Here is a 25,672-nt window from a genome sequence, read left to right as displayed (position 1 = left end):
CAAATCAAATCAAATCAAATCAAAGAAGTGTAGGAAAGAAAGCACAGACAAGAGACGGAGAAGGGTAGAAGTGAAGGGAAGAAGAAACTGGCGGTGGGAAACCTTGTCGCCTCACTTTTCGATGCACGTGGTCCCACTGTGCGGAGAGAAGAGGCAATTAGTATCCATGGAGAGTCGTCTGAGATCTTGAACCAAGTCAAGTATTGAATTATCTACAGAATAGTCTAGTCAGGAGACATCTACTAAGACTGTCAATATTTTGACAGTCTCCGTGGATGGGTCGATCAAGATCTCCACCGGCTTTCCATGGTTCAATAAGCCCACACCCCATGGGGACTCGGTTCGCCACTGTCAGATGCTGAACTAAATAATTGCTGGTCGCGCTTGGTGGTATTCTTCATAATATATACACATTTGGTTTCTATCTCAGGGCTTTCCCCAAAACTCCTATGTCATCACGTACTTGGGGCCCTCGCCACCCTGGGGTGTCTGCCAGTTGATATCTTGAGTGGGCACCTTGATATCACACGTCTTGCAGTGGATGCAGCTAACCCATTGTTAGTATTGAATTCTTCAGATGGCAGGAGCATCACTTACTTCTGTGAGTTAATCTGGAACCGGACGCCGTGCTGTTTGCTGGTGTCCTCGACGTACTCGTAGACACCGGCAGGACAGAAGCGGTTCTCCACACCCTTGTATTGGGGCCATGCAAGATCCTTGTGCTGGTCCCAGTCTTCGACCTGCAAGTGCACAGGTTGGTCCTCCTCGTGGTTGGTGCCAGTCCGGCTCACACTAGTCAAGATGTCGAAGCTGATTTCGCCGTCCGGCTTGGGGTATTCAATCTTGTTGTACTCGGAGGCAGGCCGAGTGGCCCCGGAATCTGTACCATGGTGGCTCAGGGTCCACGGCACCTTGCCCCGCAGCACGTACGCTTCCAGCCCGGAATAGGCGAGCCCGCCAAAGAATCCTAGCGGGGAGTTGAACGAAGGTCGAATGTTGCGCACCTCATACAGCTCCTTCCAGATAGACGAGTCCCGCAGCCCCTTCTCGTAGTCATAGAGGAACACAGTGCCGTTGTCCTCACCCTGCAGCGCCGCAAATGTCGCTTCGGCAGCCAGCATGCCCGACTTCATTGCGGTGTGAGTACCCTTGATCTTGGGAACGTTCAAGAACCCGGCGGTGTCACCAATCAGGGCACCACCGGGGAACGCGCATTTGGGAATCGACTGAAACCCACCCTCGTTCAAGGCACGGGCGCCGTAGGAAATGCACTTGCCGCCCTCCAGCACATCCTTGAAGAGAGGGTGGTGCTTGAGCTTCTGGAACTCCCCGTATGGTGACAGCCAGGGATTGGGGTAATCCAGGCCCACCACCAAACCGATGCTCACCATGTTGTCCCCAAAGTGGTACATCCAAGCTCCACCGTAGGTATCCTTGGGCAACGGGTAGCCCATCGAATGGACAATCTCACCGGACTGGAACTTCTCCGGCTTGATCTCCCAGATTTCCTTGATCCCCAGCCCATAGGTCTGGGGCTCGCTGTCTCGTCGCAGATCGTATTTCTTGATCACCTGCTTGGACAAACTGCCATGGCAGCCCTCGCCGAGAAGCGTAACACGCGCGTGGAACTCCATGCCCCGCTCAAAGGTGTCCTTGGGTTTCCCATCTCGGCCAATTCCGAGGTCGTTGGTCGCGACACCCTTCACGGAGCCGTCCGACTTGTAAACGACCTCGCTGGCCGCAAACCCGGGGTACACCTCCACCCCAACTTCCTCCGCGCGCTCGCCCAGCCATTTGGTCAATTCGTTGAGACTAATAATGTAGTTTCCGTGGTTGTTCATCTGGGGTGGTGCGGGGAGTGGGAAAGACGAATTTTTGGTGAGAAAGCGCATCTTGTCACCCTTGGCGGGGGTCGCGCCTTCGAAACGGTTGGGGTTGTCTTCGGACAGCCAGTCGGGGATCAGCTCGTTGAGCGCAGTCGGCTGGAGCACATTGCCAGAAACAATGTGGGCTCCCAGCTCACCGGCCTTTTCCAGGAGAAGAACGCGGAACTCGTCGTTGCCTGCTTCATTGGCAAGTTGCTTCAATCGAATGGCAGCGGCAAGACCGGCGGGACCTAGCAAAAAAGACTTTGTTAGGAGAGACAGTCTGAGATGTATAAGATTCCAAAGCACGTACCGCCTCCCACGATGCAGACATCCACCTCGTCGGACTCCCGCTCCACTGAACGAGGATCAAAGTCACCATTCTCATCTGTAAACGTCCTTGATACCGACTGCGAAAAGGCACGATTCTGGCTGAACGGGGAGAAGGGAGCTGTCCGTCGAGCTATCCGCCTCCCGGAGGTCGCAAACGGGCTCGGACTAGCGGCGGGACGGGCGATCGTGGATACGGAGGCTCGTGAGAACCGAGATGAAGAGGCCCGTAATTCACGCCTCAGCAGAGGCAAGACGGCACCTTTAGATGCCATCATGAACGGCAGGGCGATTTAAGACGGAGGGGGTGGTTCTATCGAGCAATGGACATTCTCACGGAGGTAGATGCGGGAGGAAGTGTCGAAATCGGCTCCACGGACTTTTTTTTTTCAAAAACGCCGAAGATACCCGTGGACCCTCGGCTCATGCAACAGGCCAATCAGAGCGGGCGTGATGGGAATCACTTCTCTCTCTTCGGGCGGCTTCACCGAGGGCACTTTCACCCATGGAAATGGTTGTGGCAAAGTTTGTTGTTCACTGGTGAATCTCGAGAATTATATCACCCATTTTATTCTTTATTCCTAGTAGATATTGACAGATATCATCACGAATACTAAATATCATCATCATCATATACTGTGGAGTTCAGGGCGATCACATGGGTCACATGAAGCCATCTGGTCTTGACATCATGGAGAGTCATCTCCAACTGGTGCAGGCTATCTGCCATCAAGCTTAAATTGCCCGCAGCACTGCTAAACTCCTTTTGGGGCTGACGCCCTCGACTCGATTTCGGATTATGGGATGGACAGGAATGTGACGGCCACGGCACTGCGTATGGTATGAAGCATACCGGAATTCCGTAGAAAATGCCATAATACCATGGTCACAATCACAACATACAATATCAATAGATATATTGGTATTGCATATAACATAAAATAAAAGAGAAATGACATAGATCACAATCAGGAAATCAAGAACTACGTAACTGATCGGGAGAGATTCATCCAAAGCCCAAGTGGATCGGGAGGTGACTGGGGCCCCGGCGCCACTGGCAAACCAGTCCAAGACATGGAAACGGCCACCTGTCCTGATGGCGAAGAATCCTGGTATGGATCTTTTTTTTGTTATTTTTGTTGGTTGAGTCGGTGAGATCTGTAAATTCCAGTTTAAAAAAAAAAATAAAAAACCTCGAGAAACCAAACATGTGTGTCCATGATAGTCCCAAAGGTGTGTCGAGGAGAAGAAGAAGGGCGAACGAAAAATTTTTGATCAGTTGCCATCCGCTAAAGCGGCGAGAGAATAGCGTGTCGCGCTGGGAGTGAGTGGCGTGGGTCGATGACGCTGATTGGGCGCGAAGGATGGGCTAGCAGCTGCAGGAGCGACTGGCAAACCAGTCGCTGCAACCGTGGCGTGGAGGATAAAAGCAAGGGCGAATGGGCCACTCAGGGGGGATGGATGGAGGGGCGGTGGATGCCCCTATCAGCGAATCACACCGAGAGATCCCGCTGATTGGTGGTGACAGAGCCGCTAGCGGGGCCCATCTGGGGAGTGATCCATGGGACGGAAGGGCGTGTCGCTGCTTTTTCCCTCCCCTGGGCCGTGACTCAGCACTATATAAAGGCCCAACCTCCCCCCGGATGCTCCTGGGATTCCTGTCTCGGTCTTGGCATCCGGCTGCTGGAACCTCCCTTCTTCCTTCTCAAGTGGCAGAATCACTCTGCCTCTCCCTTTTCACTTCTCTACTAATCAGGTCTTCTTTTTTTTTTTTTTAAAAAAGAAAAAAAAAAGAAGAAAAAAAGACCCGGGAAGAAGCCTTTCCTTTTTTTCATTTTCATATTGGAGAGGAAAAACAGGTCCGTCGGCCTTAACTAAACAACGGAAGCTTGCCTCCCAGCTTCGCCACTCTCTTCAGATCGCGCAGATAGACAATTTCATTCCCAAAAAGAACTGAGGAAATTTCGACAGGGAAAAAAAATTCAAAGGAGGAAAAAAAAAAGCTGTCTGTTCCTTTCCATCTGCCATAATTGTGGTCTCAGAAAACACTTGAGTGTGCTTTTCTTCATCGAATGCGATCGGACTCGTGACCTTCACGTCAGAGCCTTATATTTTCGGGGGAGACATTGACTTGTCCATCTCCCAGCAACACAGCTGGTTCGTCCTCTTCCCCAGCCTCCTCACCGCCCACCAATTTTGTATTTTTTGCACCTCTCCGCTGCCTCACCATCTTCACACCCCTCTTCCCATTTTATCTCTTACCCCTCCTCCCTCCCGCTCCCGTCTTCACGTCACATTCCACATCTTGACGTCTTGACGTCTTCACCCTCTGCTTTCTCTGACTCCCTCTGCAGTTGATCTCTGATTTCCACGTCTGTTTCACGTGCGATTCTGTGATATCATGGACTCGCTCACCACCCACCCCTCAAACGCCACTCAGGCTCGTGCCTTCACCTCTCCTTCCTCGCTTTCCTTCCCGGGTGGTGCTGGAGACCTGACCCCTCCCAACTCTGAGAAAGAGGTCATGGCTCAGGGTGCGACTGGTGCGACTGGTGCGAATGGTCAGCCTGCTGGAGGGAATGCCGTCACTGGCAATGGGGTGACTCCCGCTACTCCGGCGACTCCGGCTGCAACTCCTGGTGCGACCACGGGCAGCAGTGGCATTGTGCCCACCTTGCAGTGAGTATACTCTGGCTGTTCTTCTGGGTCTGACCAGATGGCTGAACCAAAGCTCTTAAGAAACATCGTTGCCACCGTCAATCTGGACTGCCGTCTGGATCTGAAGACCATCGCGCTGCATGCTCGCAATGCCGAGTACAACCCCAAGGTATATTCCACACCTCCCTGAGATTGAGAGCATCAAGGGACCGTGTGGCTGAACTGGTTGTTCCTTGTCTTAGCGTTTCGCTGCCGTTATCATGCGTATCCGTGAGCCCAAGACCACTGCGTTGATCTTCGCCTCGGGCAAGATGGTCGTCACCGGTGCCAAGTCCGAGGATGACTCCAAGCTGGCCTCGCGCAAGTACGCTCGCATCATCCAGAAGCTTGGCTTCAATGCCAAGTTCACGGACTTCAAGATCCAGAACATCGTCGGCTCCTGTGACATCAAGTTCCCCATCCGTCTGGAGGGTCTGGCCAGTCGCCACCACAACTTCAGTTCCTACGAGCCCGAGCTGTTCCCTGGTCTGATCTACCGCATGATGAAGCCCAAGATTGTTCTCCTGATCTTCGTCAGTGGCAAGATTGTCCTGACTGGTGCGAAAGTGCGTGAGGAGATCTACCAGGCCTTTGAGCTGATCTATCCTGTGCTGTCTGGTAGGTGACCTCGAACTGCAATTATGAGAGGTCTTTTGAGCTAATTACCCGCACAGATTTCCGCAAGGTCTGATGACTCCTGACAGATCATTCCGTCGACAAATGTTCTTCGAAATTCACACCTTTGTATTAACATTGCTTTTGCTGCGCGAAGCTTCGAACAGTGCCTCTGCTCCTATGCCTCTGCTCTCGACCTCGCCTTTTTTCCCCCACTTTTCACGATTCTTCATGCAAGCATTGTTGGGCGTTTTAGCGATTCGGTGATCCCCGGGGATTTTCTTTTCACCATTTCGATTGTTTACAACTAGATTGCTGCACACCGCAGTGAGGCGGTTCTGTGCGCTGGTCGAATGGCTGCCTCTTAATTTTTTTTCTTTTTTTTTTTTTTTTACTGGTCTACTGGTCTTATTCATGCTGGACTTGTTCCCCATGGGCCAAAAAAAATGTTGAGCTCTGAGCTTCCATGGTTTCTTCTGGCGAGGGCTGGGAGATTGATGGAACGGGCGTTGGCTGGAGCTACCATTATCGAATGAAAAAGTTGAAGCGAATTCTCTCGTTCTTAGTTTTGTAGAAGTAGTGGAAGTAGTGGATGCCCTGGCGGGGTCTATTTCTAAGCTTTTTAGGCAACGCTGTATCTACATTTTTCCCATCTAGAGGGAACTCCTTGTCTTTGCCAACTCCTCCCTCAAATTCAACTTCCTCTCCCCAGATCGACTTCCGTCCCCATCAAACAGATCCTCTGTGTCGGCCCCTGCCTCCGGCCTGCTCTGCTTTGTCCACGTCCATAGCTCACGCAGTTCGGGCTCCAGCGAGCCCTCGAGCGCATCGACGACCTTGTCACCCAGCACGGGGAAGAACTTGTACGCGTGTCCGCTGCCGCCGGTCGCGAGGAAAAGGCCCTGGTGGGCGGGGTGGTACGACACTATAAAGTCGCCTTTGGGACTGCAAGAATGACGGCAATGTGAGTGACACCGTCGATTTGGGATTTTGTCCTTCTGACTGGGGATGGGGCAGACTTACGTATCCGTGTACCAACACACGCGCGTGTCGGCGAACGGCCGGTCCGCAAACCGCGGCAGCAGCTGCTTCAGCGCCGTGCGGAAGGCATCCTCGCCCTCGAGCGGAACCGGCAGCCCTGCCTCCGGGAGACTGACCTGCATGGTCTCGGCGGACGAGCCGGCACCCGTGCCGGGGACAGCGACAGCGGTCGGGTTGCGGTAGCCGTAGGCATGGCGGGCGATCTTGAGCACGTTGTTGCGCGGCGGGATGATGAAGATGCCCGTGGCGAAGTTGAGGATCGTCGGCAGGTGTGCCAGCTGCTGCTGCTCGGCGTCGCTGATGCGCAGGTATGCGATCGCCTGCCCCGTGGCGACCGCCTTGCCGCGCAGGTCGACCAGCTTCGGTGTCCACGCGCCCGTGGCCAGCACGACTAGGTCGGCTGTGATGCTTGTGCCGTCTGCCAGCGCGACGCCCGTCGCTCGTGTCCCGGTGAAGAGCACGCGCTCGACGACGCCGGTGCAGAAGGTGACTTTGCCCTCACGGTCGAGCTGCTCCTTGGCGAAGCGCACGCTCGCTGCTGCGTTTGACCAGCCGGACCCCCAGTTCACGTACCCGCCCGCGACGTCGAGGTCCGTTCCGTATGCCGGGACCACCTTGAGCACGTCGGCCTTGGTCGGGAGGAACTCGACCTGTTCGCTCTCGATCTGTTTGACGTTGTCGTAGCTCTTGCGCGCATACTCCTGGGCGCTGGCGCTGTCGTGCGGATACACTAGCAGCAGTCCGTTCTGCGTGTACCGTCCCTCGCGGCCCCAGTCGGTCGTGCGCCAGCGCTGAATGGCGGCTGCGGCCAGCTTCGCATATGCGCCGTTGGCATAGTCCGCGCGCACAATGCGCGAGCTGTCGACGGACGAGCCGTGGGGGTTGGGGATGGTGGGCGATGCCTCCAGCAGCGTGACTTGGGAGTTTGGATGCCGCTTGGTCAGTGCAAGAGCGGTTGACACTGGTGAGTAGTTAGTTGGAGGATTTCTCGAAAGTAGCTCATAGTTGATAGCCGTATCAACGGCAGTAGGTGTTGGGTAGTCGCAAATGCCATTGAGCCATAATGGAAACTTCTCGGCATATATTTCTTGGGCTAGTTTCAACTCACATCCAAAGACCCCTCCTCCCACGATCAAAATCTTTGGCGGCAGCGCCATTGTTGCGGCTCTGGGTGTCGAGTGCACTGGAGCGGAATTGGAGAAAGTCGACAAGTCATTTGCCCGATAACGGGGGAGAGACACATCGGATCGGCTCCGACTCCCGACTCCCCGTCCGATTTTCCCGTCTGGGATTCCCTGAGTACGGCCATCATTGGCATGAGGATACACCATACATGGTATTTCTTCTGATCTGGGGATCTCTTCTCTCTGTATTCTTCTGGTTTCTTTGAGGAAAACTCGGGTTCGCATCGCGTGCCAGGATCTCGACAGCTCGAAAAACTCGCTATCAACGCATCAAACTGCCACGCATATTGTGCTATTCACAGAGACTTAGGCAGCGCTGTCTACCCAGATAAGCCATCTCGATGAACACTTCGCGCTTGGCCAGGGTCGCCTGGCGGGCAAAGTGGCCTGTCCCCCTCACCCGTGGAGCCGCCAGCAAAACACCACAACCGCAGAAACCAGAGTACGTGGGCACTATTAAAAAAGAATACTCATCTATGTGATCATCGCTAAAACCGTCTCACAGTGCCCAACCCGTGCCAAGAGGACGAAGGCGGATCAATCCACGTCTACAACCTTTCGAAGACGTCGGACCACCACCAAGCCAGAATGGCATCTCACCACGCGTGCTGACCATCCTCGGCGTAACAGCGCTAGGCATCAGCACGTACTGCGGCCTCTTGTACGCGTCGTACCGACGCGAAGTAACACAAGGCCAGTCCCTGGACGTGCCACAAGACGTGTCAGCCCGGTACAACGAGACAGCCAGCACGTTCGACGCAGACGTCGAAGTCTCCGAGAAAGCAATGCGGCTGGGCGCGAAACGGCTCGATCTCGTCCGCATGGCCCGCGGCGACGTCCTGGAGATCAGCTGCGGCACGGGCCGCAACCTCGACTATTACGAGTTAGGAGAGCGGCGCGGCGTCGACGACAAGGGTCACGCCGCGGTCCGCGGCTGTCGCTCGCTCACGTTTGTCGACCTCAGCCCGCAGATGGTTGCCATCACCCGCCAGAAGTTCGAAAAATTGCATCCGGGCTTCGCCCGCGTCGATTTCCGCGTCCAGGATGCCGCCTCTGTCGAGCCGCCTTCTTTCCCGCGTCCCCGGTCGTCGTCGTCGTCCCCGGCTCCTTGTTATGATACCGTGATCCAGACTATGGGTCTCTGCTCGATCCCGGATCCTGTTGCGGCTCTGCGCCATCTCGGCGCTGTGACGGAGCCGCTGCACGGCCGGATCTTATTGCTGGAGCATGGCCGCTCGCATTATACTTGGTTGAATCGTCTCTTGGATAATCTTGCGCCCTCCCATGCACATAAGCATGGTTGCTGGTGGAACCGCGATATCGGGGCCATTGTGCGCGAAAGTGGGTTGGAGGTTGTTGAGGAGAAGCGCTGGCATTTCGGGACTACCTGGCGGTATGTGTTGCGGCCGAAGAAGACAGTGTAGTTGTGTTTTCTTTTTTTACTTAAATGGGTTTTCTTTTCTGTAACTGTACATATATCTAGAGTGTACGATACTGCATGTGTTTGGTGTTTTCTTTTGTCAAAATATATAAACCCGAGGCGAAATATATATATATCCAATGATTACGAGTTATGGGGACGATTCTCAGTATCGATACCATCAATTAAGCGCTTTATATTATAAGAGAACGATTTCAACTATACACAAAACTAGATGCAAGTGGTGCGACTATGCGGGGAAGTTATGTACCCCCTCTCCACTCAGGCCGGAAGGAAATACCGATGGAATGGCCTTGAAAGCAGGTTGTCATTAAACAATAAGAAACACAAGAAAGGAAAATACGAGTAAACTCGCTAAACAAAAAAAAACCCCCTCTATCCTCTTAAAGGAAAGCGAATGAATTATGATGAATTCGCAAGCCCTCGAGCTATAGATTCATGGATATCTCCCAAGATACCACCGGAGCAAAAAGCCTCCAATCTGAGTTGGCAACGGGCATGCAAGCTGCAGATCTTTGGCAGGGATATTCCGTGTGATGGCGCTTGGCGTTCGCCTGGCAATCCCTGCTTTTATTATAGTCCGGGAGGTATATATACATTTTCTACTGCCGATGTAAACTTGGAGAATTCTATAGGACTATGTATACACGAGGGTCTCTGTAGGCAGTAGCAGGTAATTGCTGCAGTAGTGTGTCGAGGATATATACAGTAGTAAGAAGAGACTAGGAGGACAAGTCCATGCGATCTAGTCTCTATCCAGTAGGACTCCGAGAAGCCCACAAGTAGAATGTGATTGTGTCGGGATCTCTGACCTATGATATACTTACCTCGGTAGAAGAAATTCTGGTTGCAAGATTGCAGCAAGGACCACCCACAACCACTACATATAGAGTGGGGAAGGGGGAAGGACTAGAATCATGCAAGGATCTAAGAAGTCAAGAACGGCAGATGTTGAGTGGGTTGAATTTGTTTGAAACCCGATCTATATGAAACAGCCATCTATATCCAGAAGGGGGGACACCCGAGCGCGACAGTCGGATTCTCAATATCGAAAATCGAAAATCGGCTTAACTTCTTCCGACAATTAGAAGCACCACACTTAATCAGAGTCTGGATCAGGAAAGGCACACAATGCAGGTGCAGGCGACCGCGCCGAACGCCCTGCTTGGTGTGGAGATGCGGAGAATTACGCATGCGCCATTATGTAGGTACGGTGTACTTCGATTATTCCCTATTCCCTATTATCTGCTCCATGGAGATACAGATAGAAGTCATAATACGACTGATCAGATATCTTTCTTCCCTTCGGCCGGCAACAATGGGCCCAGGTTTGGTATTTCCATGGTTGAGGTGGATATCAGGGTGCAAATGGACGATGTCATCCATCGAACGTAGAGACAGCACTGGCCGGGTAACATATGTAGCATGCCCCGGGAATGATCTTCCCCCTCTCTCCAAGTGCCCGCGACGTGCATTGCAGCAATGCCCGTAGCCGGGGACTACACTGGGTAGTCAGTCCCCTTGCTGGATTGCCAAGACATTTTAGAGAAGGTTGGCGCTATGATGTATAGGGGGGTGATCATGTCAATAACAATGCATTTTCGACGATCATATCAATTGTGAATCATCAACCATGGATGTTCATCAGCCTTTCGGGGAGGCTGGGGAGAGGGGGAGGGGGGAAGATGGCATCATATCAACGTCGGTGGATGGGCCAAAGGATCTCTCTCCCCCTCAAGAGATGGCATCACCACTTTGGTGCCGACGTAACTGGCGCAGGGCAAAAACCTAGAAGTATAGAAGTAGTAGTAGTAGGTGGAATGGGTTACTACTTACCTACTGTACTTACTTAGTAGCTGTAGCCATATAGCCCTGGAGAAAATGAGATGGCTAGACAGCAGAAGTGAAGCCATCACACCTGTGGAGAGAGAGCTGTCTCGGACGGCTGCAGTGGCGAGGCTCTGGTTCCTTTTCTCCCCGACACACTACTGTGAGCATCCCTTACTAGCGCATGTATTGGTACCAAAACACCGACTTCTGATCGTTGGTTCATTTGCTCCACTTCTTTTCTTGAGTGGAGTCAGGCTATTGTGCGAAACGGCGACGCTAGGAATCTTTTTTTGGGAACCGGTGTTTTTCGGCCGGGCGTCCCGGGAAGAGAAAAGGATTGATCCCATCAGTGGAAGAGAAATAAGAAAGGAAAAAGAAAAAAAAGATCAGCGGGGTTTCTCGATGATCTTACCAAAACCGAGTGGATATGGGTGTATAGGATGTATACCGTAAGTAGTGTCAAAAGGGTCGGGGAGCGGTCAGCAAAAGACTGGTCACCTATAGCAACCATTGACAGATTGAGTGCAGATGGCATCCCTGCTCGAACACACGTAATGGACGTGTCGAACCGGGAACCACCTTTGGGGCTGTCAAGTCCAATCAGGAGATTGAGAGGTCGGATTATTACGCAGCGCGGGCCATCCTTGAGTCGGTCTCTGCCTGGTATAAGAAAAAAGGCGGATCCTGGGAGCAATCGAAGATGGACCCAAGTTGGGTCAGAGAGCACATGGCGAACTCCACTTCTCTTTTGCCCCCTTCCACCGGTATGCCACTATGGCCAAGGATGGAATGGCAAGATCCCGAGTCTCTTGGAATGGTATGAAAAGTGGGTTCTGGGAATCTTGGATTGTTTTTTTTTTTTTTTTTCACCTTCGCATCTGTCGCATGTCGCATGTCGCATGTCGCATCCCTGCATAGATCTCATTCCTGTGAGGAGAGCGGTGTGCGAGACATCTCGTATGTCTGAGATGCTCCGAGTGAAGATGGGGATAGAAGAAAAACAGTCGAGTGTTTGCCTCGAAAAGAAGGGAAAAATCAGGAAGAAAAATCAGAAAAAATGGCGACCAATCAGATCCACCCCAATTTGAATGGATCATGACCCGCCAGTATTGAACCTGTATTTTTATGGTATTTGGGTATTTTATGGGTATTTTATGACCGAAAATTGAAAAAAAAAAGAAAAAAAAAAGAGTGTGCCATCGTACGGATTCCTCAGGCCCCGGGCAGCTTAGAATCAGCTTCTCGCATCTCAATTCCCGTTTTCTTTCCCCCTTTCCAACGCCTCATCCTCTGAATATTTGATTGTTTGATTGTTTTTATTATTCTTATATTATTATTTTAGTATTTTTTTATTGCTTCTGATTCTCTTCTCTTGTGACTCCTTTTGGATTCGATTCTTTTGGCACTTTCACTTGACTCTCCCTACTCTGGCTTTGTCCTCATTGTTCCCTCCTTTCCGCCCTTCCGCCACTCTCTCAACTATGCCGTATAACACTCGTCGCAAGTCGCTATCCCTTCCGTCCTTGGGTATTCACCTGCCTAATTCCTCGCGCCGCTCTCCGTCCATCTCCAAAGGCTCGCACGCGACTGATGACCTACCGCCCTCGAAGAAAGCTAAGAGGTCGCATGACTCCATCTCACTATCGCCCGAGCCCAGTCATCGCAAGGATGCCATCACAGTGCGCGCCGGCCGCTTCCAGCACACGCCGCCTCCGTCGCCCTTGGATGCCGGGATTGCGCCCAAGATCGACACCGAGGGTATCAATGATGACATCGTCGTCGCAGTGATTGATCAGCTGGAGAAGACGGGGAATCGCCCGCATCTAGTAAAAGAACTGGCAGCGGTTCTGGTCGCGCTGAATGCGAATGTTGCCAAGTATGTGATAATTCCCCGCTGAGAAACTCATGTGCCGTCCTTCTGTCCCTCGGGCTAACCTGATTTCATTACTAGTTCCGTAAATCCAGCTGCGCTCCTCTCGTCGCGTTTGGCTGCTTATATGAAACGCTCATGGACAGCCCTGGCGCCTTGTCCCATCGCCAAGGAACTCATCCCGATCCACCCGCGCAAGGTTTATTACTACCTGACGACTTTCCCCAGTCAGCCTATCCCTGAGAGCTCCGACGAGCTGGTGTCTAGTGTCGATGGCAAGCACATCACACCCAGTGTGTCTAGCGTAGACCAGGATGAGGAGGATGCGATGGCACGGGAACGCGCTCGTCTCAGCCCCAGCCCGGAAGTGGATCTCTCTTCTCCTGATTTTGAGGAAGGGGAGGACGTGGATCTCGACAGTCCCACGGGATCCCGGGACTCTCCGGACCAGTTCCCTGATCCCATTAACCACTCTCGCCTCATGCACTCGAACCGCGCGGTTTCTCCGCCCCTGGAGGGTGATGAGAAGGAGTTCACACAGACGGCCAGCGCCGTTCGGGAACGTGCGTCGGAAGAGAAAGCTAGCCGGATGGACCAGTCGGACCGGAGCCGATCGGTTCTGTCGGAAGGCCTCAGCTCGATGGAAGATCCCGAGAGCACCTCGGAATCCCCCGTCTCCGGAGGATCGCTGTCTCCCTCCCTGCACGGTGATCGTATGTCCGAGGAAGAGTATAGCGACTACTTCTCTCACATGACCACTGCGGACCCGATGCCCCAGGACGTTGATGAGGCCGCCGCTACAGCTCTATTTGGCACTTCGCCTTCGCCTTCGCTCACCTCGGTTGCATCGTCGTTGTCGTCTGGCACGAGCGCCGTCACCGATGTTGGCGTGGAGGGACAGGAGCGTGCGGCTGGCCCCCCAGCTGCGCCGCAGATTAGCCTGCCCGAGGATCCGGATATTGCGCCTGTCTCCACTCTGAAGCGATCTCTTGACATGCTGAACAGCGGCCTCCCTGACGTCGACTTGAAAATGTCTGATCTCACTGAGTCGCACGAGAAGCTCAGCCTGGCCCCTCGTCCCGTCTCCGCAATTGGCTTTGAACCCATTCTGGATTCGTGGAGGGAGCTACAAAATCCGGAGATGGTGGAAGTGGATGAGCTCGACGAGATGTTTGGTGAAATCTAAATTGATTGCGGGCTCTTTCTACATCCTCTGCCTTCGCTAACCTACTCATTCTCTCCTTTTCTCTCCACTCTCGGTCAGCCTCACAAGGCGACCGCTGTTGTTTCATCACCTTTTCTACCTGGCGGCCTTGATCTTTGTACATGTCCCCTTTGGCCGTCCCGCACCTTTTCCCGCGCTTTATCCCCTTTTTCTTTTTGCTAATGCCTCTTTTCATCTTGTACATATATATATTGATGCGTTTGGTCGGGAACTTGCCCTGGATGGGTAGATGGGAGTCTTGTTATGGCCGGTGGCCATGCCCCCCCCCCCCAAGTGGAGGCTCAAAAAGGATGTCTTTGTATGCTTAGCGGTTCTATCCAAAGATTTACTGTTTTTCTTCATGAAATCTCCTCACGGTCGATCCACGGCTCGCCTTTGTACCTTATCTAAGCATTTTGCTGCCAATCAGGAAGGCGGGTGGCTTCTGGCCATACTTTCTCCCCGCCCCTCTCTTGTTTCAACGTTTCGCATCTCCTTTTTCTCATCATCTGGCTATTTGCGGCGCCAAGAAAGATATATATATCGTCTCGATGGATTCGATGCTCATTCCATAGGGCCATATTGCAGATCTCGGCTTCGTGGCGAATCCAGTTTTGTCCTTGGTTTCAGCCCGGACCGAAGCGCATTACTGCGAATTGGAAATTTCCCGGATTGCCTTCATTCATTTCAACTGCAGCCTCGATCCCCCCGCTAGCTCGCTACGATGACAAAGGAAGAGCCGCCTCAACCCCTCCTCCTCCCTCGGAGGGTGTTTCTCGAGACCCCCGGGCAGCGCTGCTAGAACCCGACAGCGCCCTCGCTTTCTCGAATCCGCCTTCGGTCGCGGGCACAACATCAACAGTGGGAGCAAGGAGTGCCAATGCGAATTCTACGCCAGAGACCAAGAAACTCCTCTCGAATGCAAAAGTGGCGATCCCCCGCCAGCGGTCTGGAACTGCCCCGCGCTACAATCGTCGGGTTCCTCGCGCCTGTGAATCCTGCAGACAGCGCAAGACAAAATGCAGTGGCGATACCCCGGTCTGTCGCCAGTGTCGCGAGTTGCGAGTCAGTTGCCAGTATCCTGTTGGATGGAAGGAGAGAACCAAAAGGTAAGCGGGACATCCCTGGCATTCGACTGTCGCTTTCGCCTGCAGAATTCGTAGGATGGAAACTAACGCATGGTTCTCGTACCAGGCAAGTCGACAAGCTTTCTGAGAAGGCCCATGACTACGAAAATTTGTTGAAGGATTTGGGAAATACTGTTGAAGCCCGCACCGCGGACCGTATCAAAAATTTACTGGATAAGGTTCGTTTTCTTTTCTTTTTCTTTTCCCGAGAAAATTACGGCATAACTGACATTCAATCAAAAGTATGGCACGGAGACAGATTACTCGTCTAACAGCGCCCCGTCGCACTCGGTTACTCCTCAGGATGAGCTTCCCGACATAGATGAACCGTCCTCGCCTTCGTCTATTGGGTCGCTGGAGGCGATTGATCGGGTAGAAGAGGACCTTAACCGATCAGAACACACGAGAGCCACGGGGTTTATGGGAAAGAATTCGGAGATCACTTGGATGCAACGGCTGCAGAGGGAGGCAGAACAGCGTGCCCGCGGTGAGCCTGGGCTTTTGGAGCTTGATAAAAGCCAGTACCCCGAGAACGAATTCACCCTTCATGCGGTCAACTATCATCTTGACGATCTTGACATCTCCGTTCCTGGGCCAGTGCAGCTCTATTCAATGCCTTCACGGCAGCTGGCCGACCGGCTTTTTGACGATTATTTGGCTACTGTCCATCCGTTCTTTCCTATCATCAATCGACCTCTTTTTCGCGCACAGTTTCGGACATTCTTCGAAACTGCTGCTCGGCCTGGTGACAAATGGCTGGCCATTTTGAACATGATTTTCGCCATTTCGGCCAAGCACGCTCACCTTATCGACGCCCCATGGCGTGGCGATGACAATGACCACCTGGTGTATTTGACCCGGGCCAGGATTCTGAGCATGAACGGCGACGTTTTGTTCAGTCACCCAGATCTTCAGCAGGTTCAAGTAGAGGGTTTGATTGCCTTCTATCTACTTTCGTCGGATCAAATCAATCGGTAAGTTAGGAGTATTTTCTGCATTGTACTAGGACAAGGCCTGACCGCTTGTACAGGGCTTGGAGGATCTCGTCTCTGGCAGTTCGATCGGCGATTACCCTCGGCATCAATATGAAAAGCAGCAGCCCGTCCACTCCTGCTATCTCTAAAGAGGCTCGTTACCGAGTCTGGTGGTGTCTATATACCTTCGAGCATATGCTGGGTATCATGACCGGCCGGGCTACTTGCATTATGGATGGGGTGTGCACCGCGCCCTTGCCAATCCCCTTCGAAGAAAATCAGCTACAAGAGCCAGCGGCCGCGGAAATTCTCAACGACGCGGTACTTCGGGATGAGCGAATAAACAACGTGATGGCCAGCACATGGGTCCGACATATGCCCCTCAACCCAGCGAACGGCAAGGATGCCACCCATCATTCTCGAGTACGGGACACATCGTGGGTCAAAAATGTACCTGTTAGCTACGGTCTCTGCTATCTCTACTACTGTGACTTGGCCGTCGTCACGCAAGAAATTGTTAACAAAGTATATTCTGTGGATTGCGTGGTTGTGCCATGGGCGCACATCGAGAACCGGATTGGTGAATTGCGCTCTCGCATGGATGTGTGGTACTCGAGTCTCCCGGCCTCGCTCGACTTCTCCAATCAGAATGACGACGGGCCTGATCTGCTTCGTTGCAAGCTGTCTCTGGCCTTGCATTACTACAGCGGGCGGATCACGCTAGGCCGCCCATGTCTTTGCCGGCGCGATGCACGACAGAATGGCCCTAACGAAAAGCCCAGCTTCGGCCACGAGATGGCTGTGGTGGCTCTGGAGTCTGCTTCGCGCATGCTCGATCTGGTCCCGGACGAGCCGAATGCAATTCAACTCTACCAGGTCTGCCCGTGGTGGTGTATTTTACACTATCTCATGCAAGCGGCTACTGTCCTCCTTCTGGAGCTGTCATTTGGCTGCGTCCACATGCCGGAAGAAGAACAAAACTTCTTCGCGCTCTCAAAGAAATCTATCCGCTGGCTGCACTCCATGTCCGAGCATAGCATTGCCTCACGCCGCGCATGGCAGCTCTGCGATCGTGGTCTCCGTCGGCTGGCCACCGGCATGAACCTCGATGTGAGCGATATGCCGTCGCATACTTACCGTCATACGCCCCAGACTACTCTGGCCGACTCCCCAACCGGAATAGGTCGGCCTGGCCAGGCAGAACCATCTGCCCCATCGGGTTTCTGGGGCCCATTACTGAATGAGGCATCTGTGACTGGATTGCAAATGCCCACCACTGCCATTGACCAGTTCACCCCCTCGAGTTACGTCGATATGCCTACCTCAGACCTGATATCCTCTCTGACAGCTGAGGCCCAGGACTCTTATTTCCCGTATGACCCTATTAGCGGGGAATTTATCCGGTCTTTCTTCCCTGCCCAGAACGAGGAAGGATCCTGGAACCAAAACTGAAACGATACACGACGCAAAGAAAAACGAATCTCATTTTCGTCTTGCCTTCTAATGCTTCTAGAACTTTTATTGTTTAACGAGTCTTATACGTTATATGTACCATGTATCGTTTGTGCCTGCAATCTTCATACTGATCTGCAAGATACCTTGTATTCTTCTTGGAAAGGCTTTTTGGTTTCTTTTTATCTTTTTATCTTGTTATATTTTCCTATTTATTCTATTTTCCCTTGTCTTCGGCTATTCTTATGTTTACCTTCATCGTTTCTATACACCATGGATTGAAACGGATTGGAAATACTAGGGTTTTTATGATGGGAATGGGTTGGATAGATGGATTTACGGGGAAACGGTCTCTGGATGGCGGGCACATCCATTGACCCCACGGGGGGACTTGGTTGGGCACAAAACAAACGGCGTATAGGATATGGGATATGGAATTTGCGGGTGAGGGTTTGAATTCCTGTAACAAATTGGACAGAGTCGTCCCTGGTGGCTTGGGAGTTTTGGAGTGTCTTAGTTTACCTGTACCAATTATAAAGGAAAATATTTACTATGCTAGCCAAGCAAAAGAAGATTGTCGTAGGGAGGGAAATTGGAGAAGTGAGGTATAAATATAATTATACACATTTTGCACGAAGCTTCTTCTATAGAGACATTTACATTATGTACACGGATGAGACCAGCCAGGGGAAGAAGGAGGGATAAAGAGTGGGTGGTCTCACCAACCATACACACGGACGCAGCTGTGGGGGTATGCGCTGCCAGGAGAGAGAGGGAGCGAGGGAAAGAGGGAGCGAGGGAAAGAGGGAGCGAGGGAGAAGGACGAAGGAACCATTAAGTAAATCAATTAATCACCCCCCGGAGGAAGTAATCCAGGGATCCTCCCGGACCCGTTGTATAGCCCGTCTCGAGTCGCGAGCTAAGGGGTGGGTAAAGACATGACGGAGGCGCAAGCGCTTCTCATGGCCGGGGACTTCGACGTCGAGTTGGTCGTGGGGCAGATCCAGCCGTAGAAACATCTCGACGCAGAAATCGAGGGTGGCTTCGAGCTCGGAGGCGGGGGGTTGCCGCCGCGAGGAGTTTGGTATTTGAAAATGGATTTGGGGACGGTGGTGGTGTAGCCGATGGGGGTGGGAGGGGAGGAAGAAGAAGAAGACCCGGGCTTCTTTGAAACCTGAGTGGTTTTCTGCTGCTTCTGCTTCTGTTTCTGCTCCTTGGCTGGTGCGGCGGTAAATTCCCTTGTTGGCGGCTTGCGCAATGATGCGGACGGCGTTGAGGGTGGGGAGCACAGCCTTTTTCTGTATTTTGACAAACCACTCCGGATTAAAGCTCGGGTCGCCTTGATTGTTGTTGCGCTCCATGGCAAGTAGAAGGCGCTCCACGCCGCCGTCTTGCTGGCGGAGGCGTTGGGGGGACGGTGGCTCCAGACACCATTTCTCCCATAGTCGCTTGCCGGCAATGCTGCCGTATGAGTCCACGACGGCAGCAAGAAGAAGGTAGAAAGACTCCGGAGGAACGTAGAAGAGCTTCTGGCGCTTGGCAACTGGGAAATTCAACTTCACATGCTTGATCAAGCCGGGGAGGCAGCCTGGGATCGACAAAAACACGCGGTGTAGACGGAGGAGCGCTTTTTGTTGGAAGAGACGCACCCCGCGATGTTTGCCAGTAGGCGTGCTGAACTCTCCATGGAAAATGCGAAGTAAGATGTCCTTGGCGCTTTCAAGGTCGCGAATTTCGCTCTCGTCGGTGGAAATGCCGCTGGCCCTTTTGTGTTGGACGGAGGCATCCAGTTTGATGATTACGGCTGCAAGCGCGGTGACGTTGTCGAACCCCCATGACTTTATCCGGTGGTCCCGCAAGTAGTTGAGCGTAAAGATCACGCGATCCCAGTTTCGCATCGCGATGTGAAGGTTAACCAAAGTTTTCATGGTGTAGAGGGACAGAGGCGTGCTGAGAGAATTGATAACCTCGTTGCAAAGCTCAGGATTCTGTGTGGCCGCCGCAAAGCGAAGGATTGATGGGGCCAGAGACTGGTCGCCATAAGCACTACGGGGAATCGCAGGGCCATCCACATCGTTGGAAAACAGTAACGATTTGCCGAATCCAAACGCGTGAGAGGTAGTGGCCAAGTCGAGCAGTTCAGCAAAAGTAACGTTGGAGACCTGCGGGAGAGACGATTGGTCTAAACTGGGCAGACCAAGCTGTTGAGAGTCGAAGAATTGAATATTTTGGGAATCAGATCGGCCGAGATGGTGGAAGAATGCTTCAATATGGCGCTCTTTACTCGCATCCACGACGCTCTGAAGCCAGGCGTACTCCTGAAAGGCGCGCCCGGACTGCTGTTGCCAGGTATGACACTTGATATTGTATTCCAGCAAGCCCACCATTGCCGCTGTTTCGTCATAGAGCTGTGCTCTCGTCATCTCGCTTAGCTGTTCTTCCGTGACAAGTTCACGTCCCTCCCACGGGGGTGCTAGGTTTTCATGGGATCGTAATACCCGTTCCAAGGAGTGAGGGTCACTCTTTGGTAGTAGACATCCCGATTCAAGGACCCGAACGACATGCCAATTGGTCGTCCGGTGCGTTGGCCGTAATTCGGTATCAGACACGGGAGAATTGATGAGCGAGTTCAGAGGTGCTGACATTTTGAGAAGAGTCGCGGGAGAGTAACCACGGTTTCCAACTCCATTATACGCCTTGTTGGTCAAGCCGTCTCGCAAGGAGACAACCACTTCTGTGCTAATGGTCCTTGTTCCGAGTCCGTTGAAGGGGGGCTTGTCACGGCTGTTAGACAACCGAGGCGGATTCTTGCCCGGGCGACGCCAAGATTGTTCGTTGCTGATATTGGTTTGTTGCACAATATCGAGAACTGGCACCAGGGGCGCCCAACTCTCGGTCTTCCATGCCCGTTTGCTGCCTCGCTTCGTCATCTTCCATGCCAGCCACGCGCCTTGCTTGGTAAATCCATGTTCCACACAGCACCAAAGAATGAACTCGAACCAGATCTCAGGACCAAGCTCGCGAATCCCCATTTTGAATGGGAGGTATGGGGACTTTTCTCCTGCTTCGGCAGCCGCAGCGGCAACAGCGGCTTCGTGTTCCAACCAGGCCGCGTCGGACAGAACACTCATGATGTGAGTGGAAAGCAAATGCAGTCCCGGCGGGCGAAAAGACAGCTCGCTGGGATCCGCGCGAGGGTATTTATACACTCGGTCAGAAATCATGCCCGCATGGTGTAATCGTGCCAGAACTCGGAATACATAGGACATTGCAATCTTCGACTCATTTGGTGGATGATCTGCTGCCGCGAGGATTATAGATCCGAGGGACTGCAGGATTTCCGCCAGATGCCTCTGGGCAAGGTTCTGGGCAGTGGGGCGTAATGTGAGGTCATCAAGGGAAGCGAGATCCGACTTGAGTGGCTTGGGACTCAATCGTTGCAATCTGTTATGTTTCGACGTCAAGTGATTCAGAGAAGCGCCCTCGATGTTCCAATCCAATCCCATCAAAGGCTGTCGGGGTGGCATCAAAGGGACCAGCAGCTGGTAGTTGTCGATGAGACTGTTCAACAGCGCATGGACGGTAGTCCATTGCTTCCTCTTGAAGCCGAGATATGATAAGAGATCCACCTTTCGGTATTTCCTTGCCAAGGACTGCAACTCCATCAAGATATGACTTCGATCGAAATCATCTTTATGCTGCTCAATTGGTCCTGGGTTGTTTGTCGGTTTTATCCGCGATGGAGGCACGCATCTGAGCAAGGCCGGCATCCAATCATCGGGGTTTTCTTTGAATCGTGGATCGAAAGGAGGCAGCGGTCTGCTGTTGTATGAGAGCAGAAACTGGTTCTCGTTTGGATAGCATGTTATGGTGACGGGACGATGGGTCCAGGAGGCCGAGCGGCATAGGAGGAGAGAAGGCCTAGAAGAGATTGGTCTCCGGCCGGAGTGAAGGATACGGCCGGGGCATAAGTGTCTTTCCATGACAAGGCGAATCTCGCACAAGGCGTCTGGAAAGGCACAATCTCAATAGGCGCAAGGTCGGTGTGGCGCATGTCGGATCGGTCATGAAAGGCGCATCCCGGGGAGCCTCTGATGAACCATCGGAGTCATAAGCAAGTATGAAGCGATAATGTGGTTTCCGACGAAGAACTTTGCGAAGAAACGCGACTCCGAAATTCTGAAAATAATGCTGAGTCACCTCCTGCAGCTGGCCAATCAGAGTCAATTTAATGCCTGGTCGATGGTACTCGGGGATGCACGGACTTAAGCAGGCCCAAGAAGTACCCGATACATTTTCTACAGTTCTACTTCTACTATTATTCTTACTATACCACTCGACAAAGTACCGGATATGTATCCAAAAATTCTCTATAACTGATCCAGCAGCCAGAAAGTCCCCCTAATGTAAACTAATTGACATGACATATAGTATAGTTGTACATGAACACAATGCCTTTTGTTTTAAGCCTGCGCAGGCTTGATCTGGCGAGGATGAGTACGCCGGAAGTGCCCTCTCATCGACGACTCCTCACTCAGAAGAGAGCTAGTAGAAGGGGTCGGTCGCGGGTTGGGAAGAATCGAGAAACTAGAAGCCCCCGGTGCAGACGGGAAGGAAGAGCCACCGGCGGGAGAAGGGCCAGTAGGTGCGGCGCCAGGGATGCCACTAGACTGGGGGATAGCCTAGAAACGTTAGCTAAGGATTTTCATACGCAAAAAAAAAAAATAAAATAAAAATAAAAATAAAATAAAAAATAAAGAAAGAAAGAAAGCTGGTCCTTACAGGAGGTCCTGCGACCGCAGAGGGGGCGAGGCACAAAGCGGCAACGATGCCTCCGAAGACAGTAAACTTCATGATGGAAAGTTGGAAGGGATTGAAACAAGAATCAAGGCAGAAAAAGATCGGATCTTGAGTCGTAAACGTAACGCGTCTCGAACGATAGGAAGGAGTAGAAGTAGAAGTGGATAATATTGTAGATGGAAGACGAGGTAGGTGGACAGAGAAAACAGGCCTTTATATACCTCTCTGGAGGCAGGAAGCGAGCAAATAATTTGATCTCTTTTGCTTGTTTCATGTGCGGTCTGAGAGCCCAAGCCATCACCAGCCGAAACATTGTTTGTGTTGAGTGGCTGTCTCCGAAAGTGATAGAGAAGGGATCGACATGATGAATCTGCAAATGACCAGCCTTCACCCAGCAAGACGTAATCACCCGTGGCAGACGCGTCGAATCCAGGGTGATTATTGCAGGGGAAATGGTCTTATTACACGAGCATCTTGTAGATCGGTGGAGGCGACCAGGTCGAATTGGCAATAATGTCTCCCGGGGAGATCCCAGGAAGAAACAAGGGGAGTCTGGAAGCGCGGGCTTGTTTCAAGGGCCAGTGACAGTCTGTACATCTCCTGTCGATTACTCTCCACTTGGTTCTGAGAGAGAGAGGCTGGAGAGGGCATGAAGGCAACCCTTGCTGCAAAGAACCGGGGAACTACGCAAGTCTCGTCTGGTCCAACCTTGAAGTATATCCTTACTGCTTTGGGGTATTGTACATCACACAAGCGCCTCCATTAAAACCCTGGAACCTGGGAAAATAAGGGATCAACATGAACAATCAAAACATAGTCATCACTCGTGAACAATTAATCTCATGCCTCCAACTGTGCGTCGCCACCCAGCTCTTGTTCGACTTCGTCCACCACGAAGCTCTCGTAGTCCTCCAGACCCTTCTGGACGTGCACTTTGAAGCGGATGACATCGTTGAGCATCGTTTCCACGTTGGTGTGCAGTTCCTCCCGCAGAGAGTTGGCTCGTAGTGTCAACTGCTCGTACTCGATGTTGGTGTTCATCTCGCGTTGCTCCATCAACTGGACACTATCACTAAGGGTAGCTCGCATCTTGGCCAACTCCTTCTCCATCTTTTCAATTTGGGCATCCGAGGCCGTCTTTTGCGTCGTGGTGATTTCTTTGCTGCGCTCAAACTCCTCTTCCGCGGCTCGGCGCCGATGTTCCAGTGCCTCGACTTCGCTGCGCTTCTCGTCCATGGCTTCTTTGATATTGTCGAGCAGATTCCGTCGGTCAAGATCATCGTCAACAGCGCGCTTCCTCCGTTCGTTGATCTCCTTGCGCAGCGACTGCAGGCTATTACGAATTGACCCTCGGAGATCCAGATTCAGCACATGTGCTGGGTGATAGCCCGTAAAAGGCTCCGCCAGCAGGCGGTCGCCATCGGAAGAAATCCGGTTGGGGCCGCCGCCTATTTGGCTCGTGGAGAAGTTGTTCTCGTTGATGTTGAGACCGAGCTCGTAGTTTTGGCCTCGAGCATTCTCGGCTGACGTGGGGATCAAGCTCGCTTGGTACCCAAGAGTGTTGTACTCTTTCACGATCTGCTCCAGATCTTCCAATTTCTGGCTTGCCTCCGCCTCTTTCTCCATGACGCGAGCATGGGTCTCTTCTAAGCGAGTCATAGTGTCTTCCAGGCTCTTTTGAAGCCGCTCTCGCTCGGTGTTCATGCGGTCGATATCTTGGATAGTGATGCCCTGGCGATCAACGCTTGCTTGAAGTTCGGCACGCTCAGCTTCGGTCGTCTCAAGGTCGGACTCGGTCTTTTGGATTTCTGTGTCCAGGAACTTGATCCGAGTCTCGTACTTCTCGATCTTCCCTTTGACGTTTTGGTTGTAGTCCTCAAATTTTCTCTTATCATCCTCCAAGATCCGGAAGTGCTTGTCGAGTTTGGCCATGTCCGGGGCGTTCTTCTCCATTTCCTCCATCTGGTCCCTAAGAGCCCGGTTTTCCGATTCTAGCGCTTCCATCTCTTGCACATAGCGTTCGTTGCCTCGGGCAAACTCTTGGGACATGCTCTCAATATGCGGAACCAATCGCTTCTCCGCCGTGTCGTCGTCCTCATCCTCTCCACCTTGTAGCCAATCGTGATAAGCCCCAGTGAGGAAGCGGAAGATGATGCGATCACCTGTGACATCAACTCCTGCTTCGGCACAGGCCTCATCATACTCTCCTAGGACAAAGCGGTCCATCATCTGTGCCAATTGCATCAACCAATGCAGCATACCGAGGAACGTGTACCAATTTTGACCACCAACGGCCGCGATCTGAGATTTGGTGATGCCCTTCTCATAGGGATATCGCAGCTGCTTCAGGATCGGTGGGACCTCCGCATCCATGCTCTTCTGGAACTTATATCCTGGATCAATGCGATGGTAGAGCCACTGGAAGATGTAGTTGAAATCCTTTTGCGTCGGCGAGCGAAGGGTGTTTTGCCCCAAGGAATGCTTCATCTCCAACTCAAAATTATTATGTGTCAAATACTCCAACAATTCCTGCCCAATGCGCGCTTGAAACGAGCGGTCCCGAAGTGGGCGCGGATCCCGGGGAACACCCGCTACAGTCGGGACCTGAGTAAAGAAAGATTGGTGCCCCATAGGACCACCCGTCGATGGTCTTGAAAACACGCTACTCCGGCGCTGCGGGTTTTGCGGAGCAGAACTGGAAGGCAGCGATCCAGGGGCGAAGCTTTGTCGGCCAGCGCTAGCGCCATGGAACATGTTGCTCGAGACAGATCGACGGACCGACGAGAGACCAGCATCGGCGGCAAACGACCCGGATGACGCGCGCGCAAAATTGGGCTGCTGGGGTCTGCTCGCGGAGTTCAGCAGGGAGGTAGAACGGGTGTGCTGGGAGGTAAACGGCGCATTTTGGAATCCGATGGAGCTCGTGCGTTTCAGCGCCGAAGATGGTTGAGGGAGAGATGAGAAGTTTTGCACACTCCCAAGTGTCTAGAAAGGCTTGTTAGATTACATCGCATCTTGCAACGAACAGAGAAGGGCATGTACTTCTCGGGGGCGTCGAATACTGAACAAGCCGGTATCTTGCGACATGGTGAAAAAAAAAGGCCGCGAATGCGGCAATCAACGGTTTATTCTTTTCGCAATAATTCAATCACCAATAACTCCAAACACTGCAAGTCCAAGTCGCGCCGTGCGCCGACAAGCGTTTCGAGGAGGAGGGTTTGTTAGCGGCAGGCACGAGTGTT

The 25,672-nt window shown here is 52.5% G+C and overlaps 9 protein-coding genes across 9 annotated transcripts; 4 read left to right on the top strand and 5 right to left on the bottom strand.

Moving 5' to 3' along the window:
• Window positions 1-447: 447 nt before the first annotated feature.
• On the bottom strand, window positions 448-2,470 carry NUU61_004885 (electron-transferring-flavoprotein dehydrogenase; the record flags this gene model as incomplete). Its single annotated transcript, XM_056655467.1, has 3 exons — window positions 448-547; window positions 598-2,116; window positions 2,179-2,470. 3 exons carry the CDS (start codon window positions 2,468-2,470, stop codon window positions 448-450), a joined length of 1,911 nt encoding a protein of 636 aa, XP_056511080.1.
• Window positions 2,471-4,596: 2,126 nt separating this feature from the next.
• NUU61_004884 (TBP family protein) lies at window positions 4,597-5,518 on the top strand (the record flags this gene model as incomplete). Its single annotated transcript, XM_056655466.1, has 3 exons — window positions 4,597-4,874; window positions 4,935-5,022; window positions 5,096-5,518. 3 exons carry the CDS (start codon window positions 4,597-4,599, stop codon window positions 5,516-5,518), a joined length of 789 nt encoding a protein of 262 aa, XP_056511079.1.
• Window positions 5,519-6,160: 642 nt separating this feature from the next.
• Window positions 6,161-7,705, bottom strand: NUU61_004883 (NAD(P)/FAD-dependent oxidoreductase; the record flags this gene model as incomplete). Its single annotated transcript, XM_056655465.1, has 2 exons — window positions 6,161-6,452; window positions 6,531-7,705. The coding sequence occupies 2 exons, from the start codon at window positions 7,703-7,705 to the stop codon at window positions 6,161-6,163; spliced, it is 1,467 nt and encodes a 488-aa protein (XP_056511078.1).
• A 368-nt stretch (window positions 7,706-8,073) lies between these two features.
• On the top strand, window positions 8,074-9,156 carry NUU61_004882 (class I SAM-dependent methyltransferase; the record flags this gene model as incomplete). Its single annotated transcript, XM_056655464.1, has 2 exons — window positions 8,074-8,174; window positions 8,265-9,156. The coding sequence occupies 2 exons, from the start codon at window positions 8,074-8,076 to the stop codon at window positions 9,154-9,156; spliced, it is 993 nt and encodes a 330-aa protein (XP_056511077.1).
• A 3,328-nt stretch (window positions 9,157-12,484) lies between these two features.
• On the top strand, window positions 12,485-14,059 carry NUU61_004881 (uncharacterized protein; the record flags this gene model as incomplete). The annotated part of the gene is made up of 2 exons (XM_056655463.1): window positions 12,485-12,879; window positions 12,955-14,059. 2 exons carry the CDS (start codon window positions 12,485-12,487, stop codon window positions 14,057-14,059), a joined length of 1,500 nt encoding a protein of 499 aa, XP_056511076.1.
• A 648-nt stretch (window positions 14,060-14,707) lies between these two features.
• On the top strand, window positions 14,708-17,630 carry NUU61_004880 (Zn(II)2Cys6 transcription factor; the record flags this gene model as incomplete). Its single annotated transcript, XM_056655462.1, has 4 exons — window positions 14,708-15,186; window positions 15,272-15,383; window positions 15,448-16,178; window positions 16,235-17,630. Coding segments are annotated over 4 exons (2,718 nt in total), but the record flags the coding sequence as incomplete, so codon positions are not given.
• Window positions 17,631-18,481: 851 nt separating this feature from the next.
• NUU61_004879 (uncharacterized protein) lies at window positions 18,482-21,613 on the bottom strand (the record flags this gene model as incomplete). The annotated part of the gene is made up of 1 exon (XM_056655461.1): window positions 18,482-21,613. One exon carries the CDS (start codon window positions 21,611-21,613, stop codon window positions 18,482-18,484), a length of 3,132 nt encoding a protein of 1,043 aa, XP_056511074.1.
• A 480-nt stretch (window positions 21,614-22,093) lies between these two features.
• On the bottom strand, window positions 22,094-22,484 carry NUU61_004878 (uncharacterized protein; the record flags this gene model as incomplete). Its single annotated transcript, XM_056655460.1, has 2 exons — window positions 22,094-22,312; window positions 22,413-22,484. 2 exons carry the CDS (start codon window positions 22,482-22,484, stop codon window positions 22,094-22,096), a joined length of 291 nt encoding a protein of 96 aa, XP_056511073.1.
• Window positions 22,485-23,270: 786 nt separating this feature from the next.
• On the bottom strand, window positions 23,271-25,517 carry NUU61_004877 (kinetochore-associated Ndc80 complex subunit NDC80; the record flags this gene model as incomplete). Its single annotated transcript, XM_056655459.1, has 2 exons — window positions 23,271-25,415; window positions 25,473-25,517. The coding sequence occupies 2 exons, from the start codon at window positions 25,515-25,517 to the stop codon at window positions 23,271-23,273; spliced, it is 2,190 nt and encodes a 729-aa protein (XP_056511072.1).
• Window positions 25,518-25,672: the final 155 nt, after the last annotated feature.

This window comes from Penicillium alfredii (assembly GCF_028826965.1).
Source record: "Penicillium alfredii strain IBT 34128 chromosome Unknown utg000007l_segment0_segment0, whole genome shotgun sequence".
NCBI classification, from domain to species: Eukaryota; Fungi; Ascomycota; class Eurotiomycetes; order Eurotiales; family Aspergillaceae; genus Penicillium; species Penicillium alfredii.
This window is presented reverse-complemented; position numbering and strand designations above follow the sequence as displayed.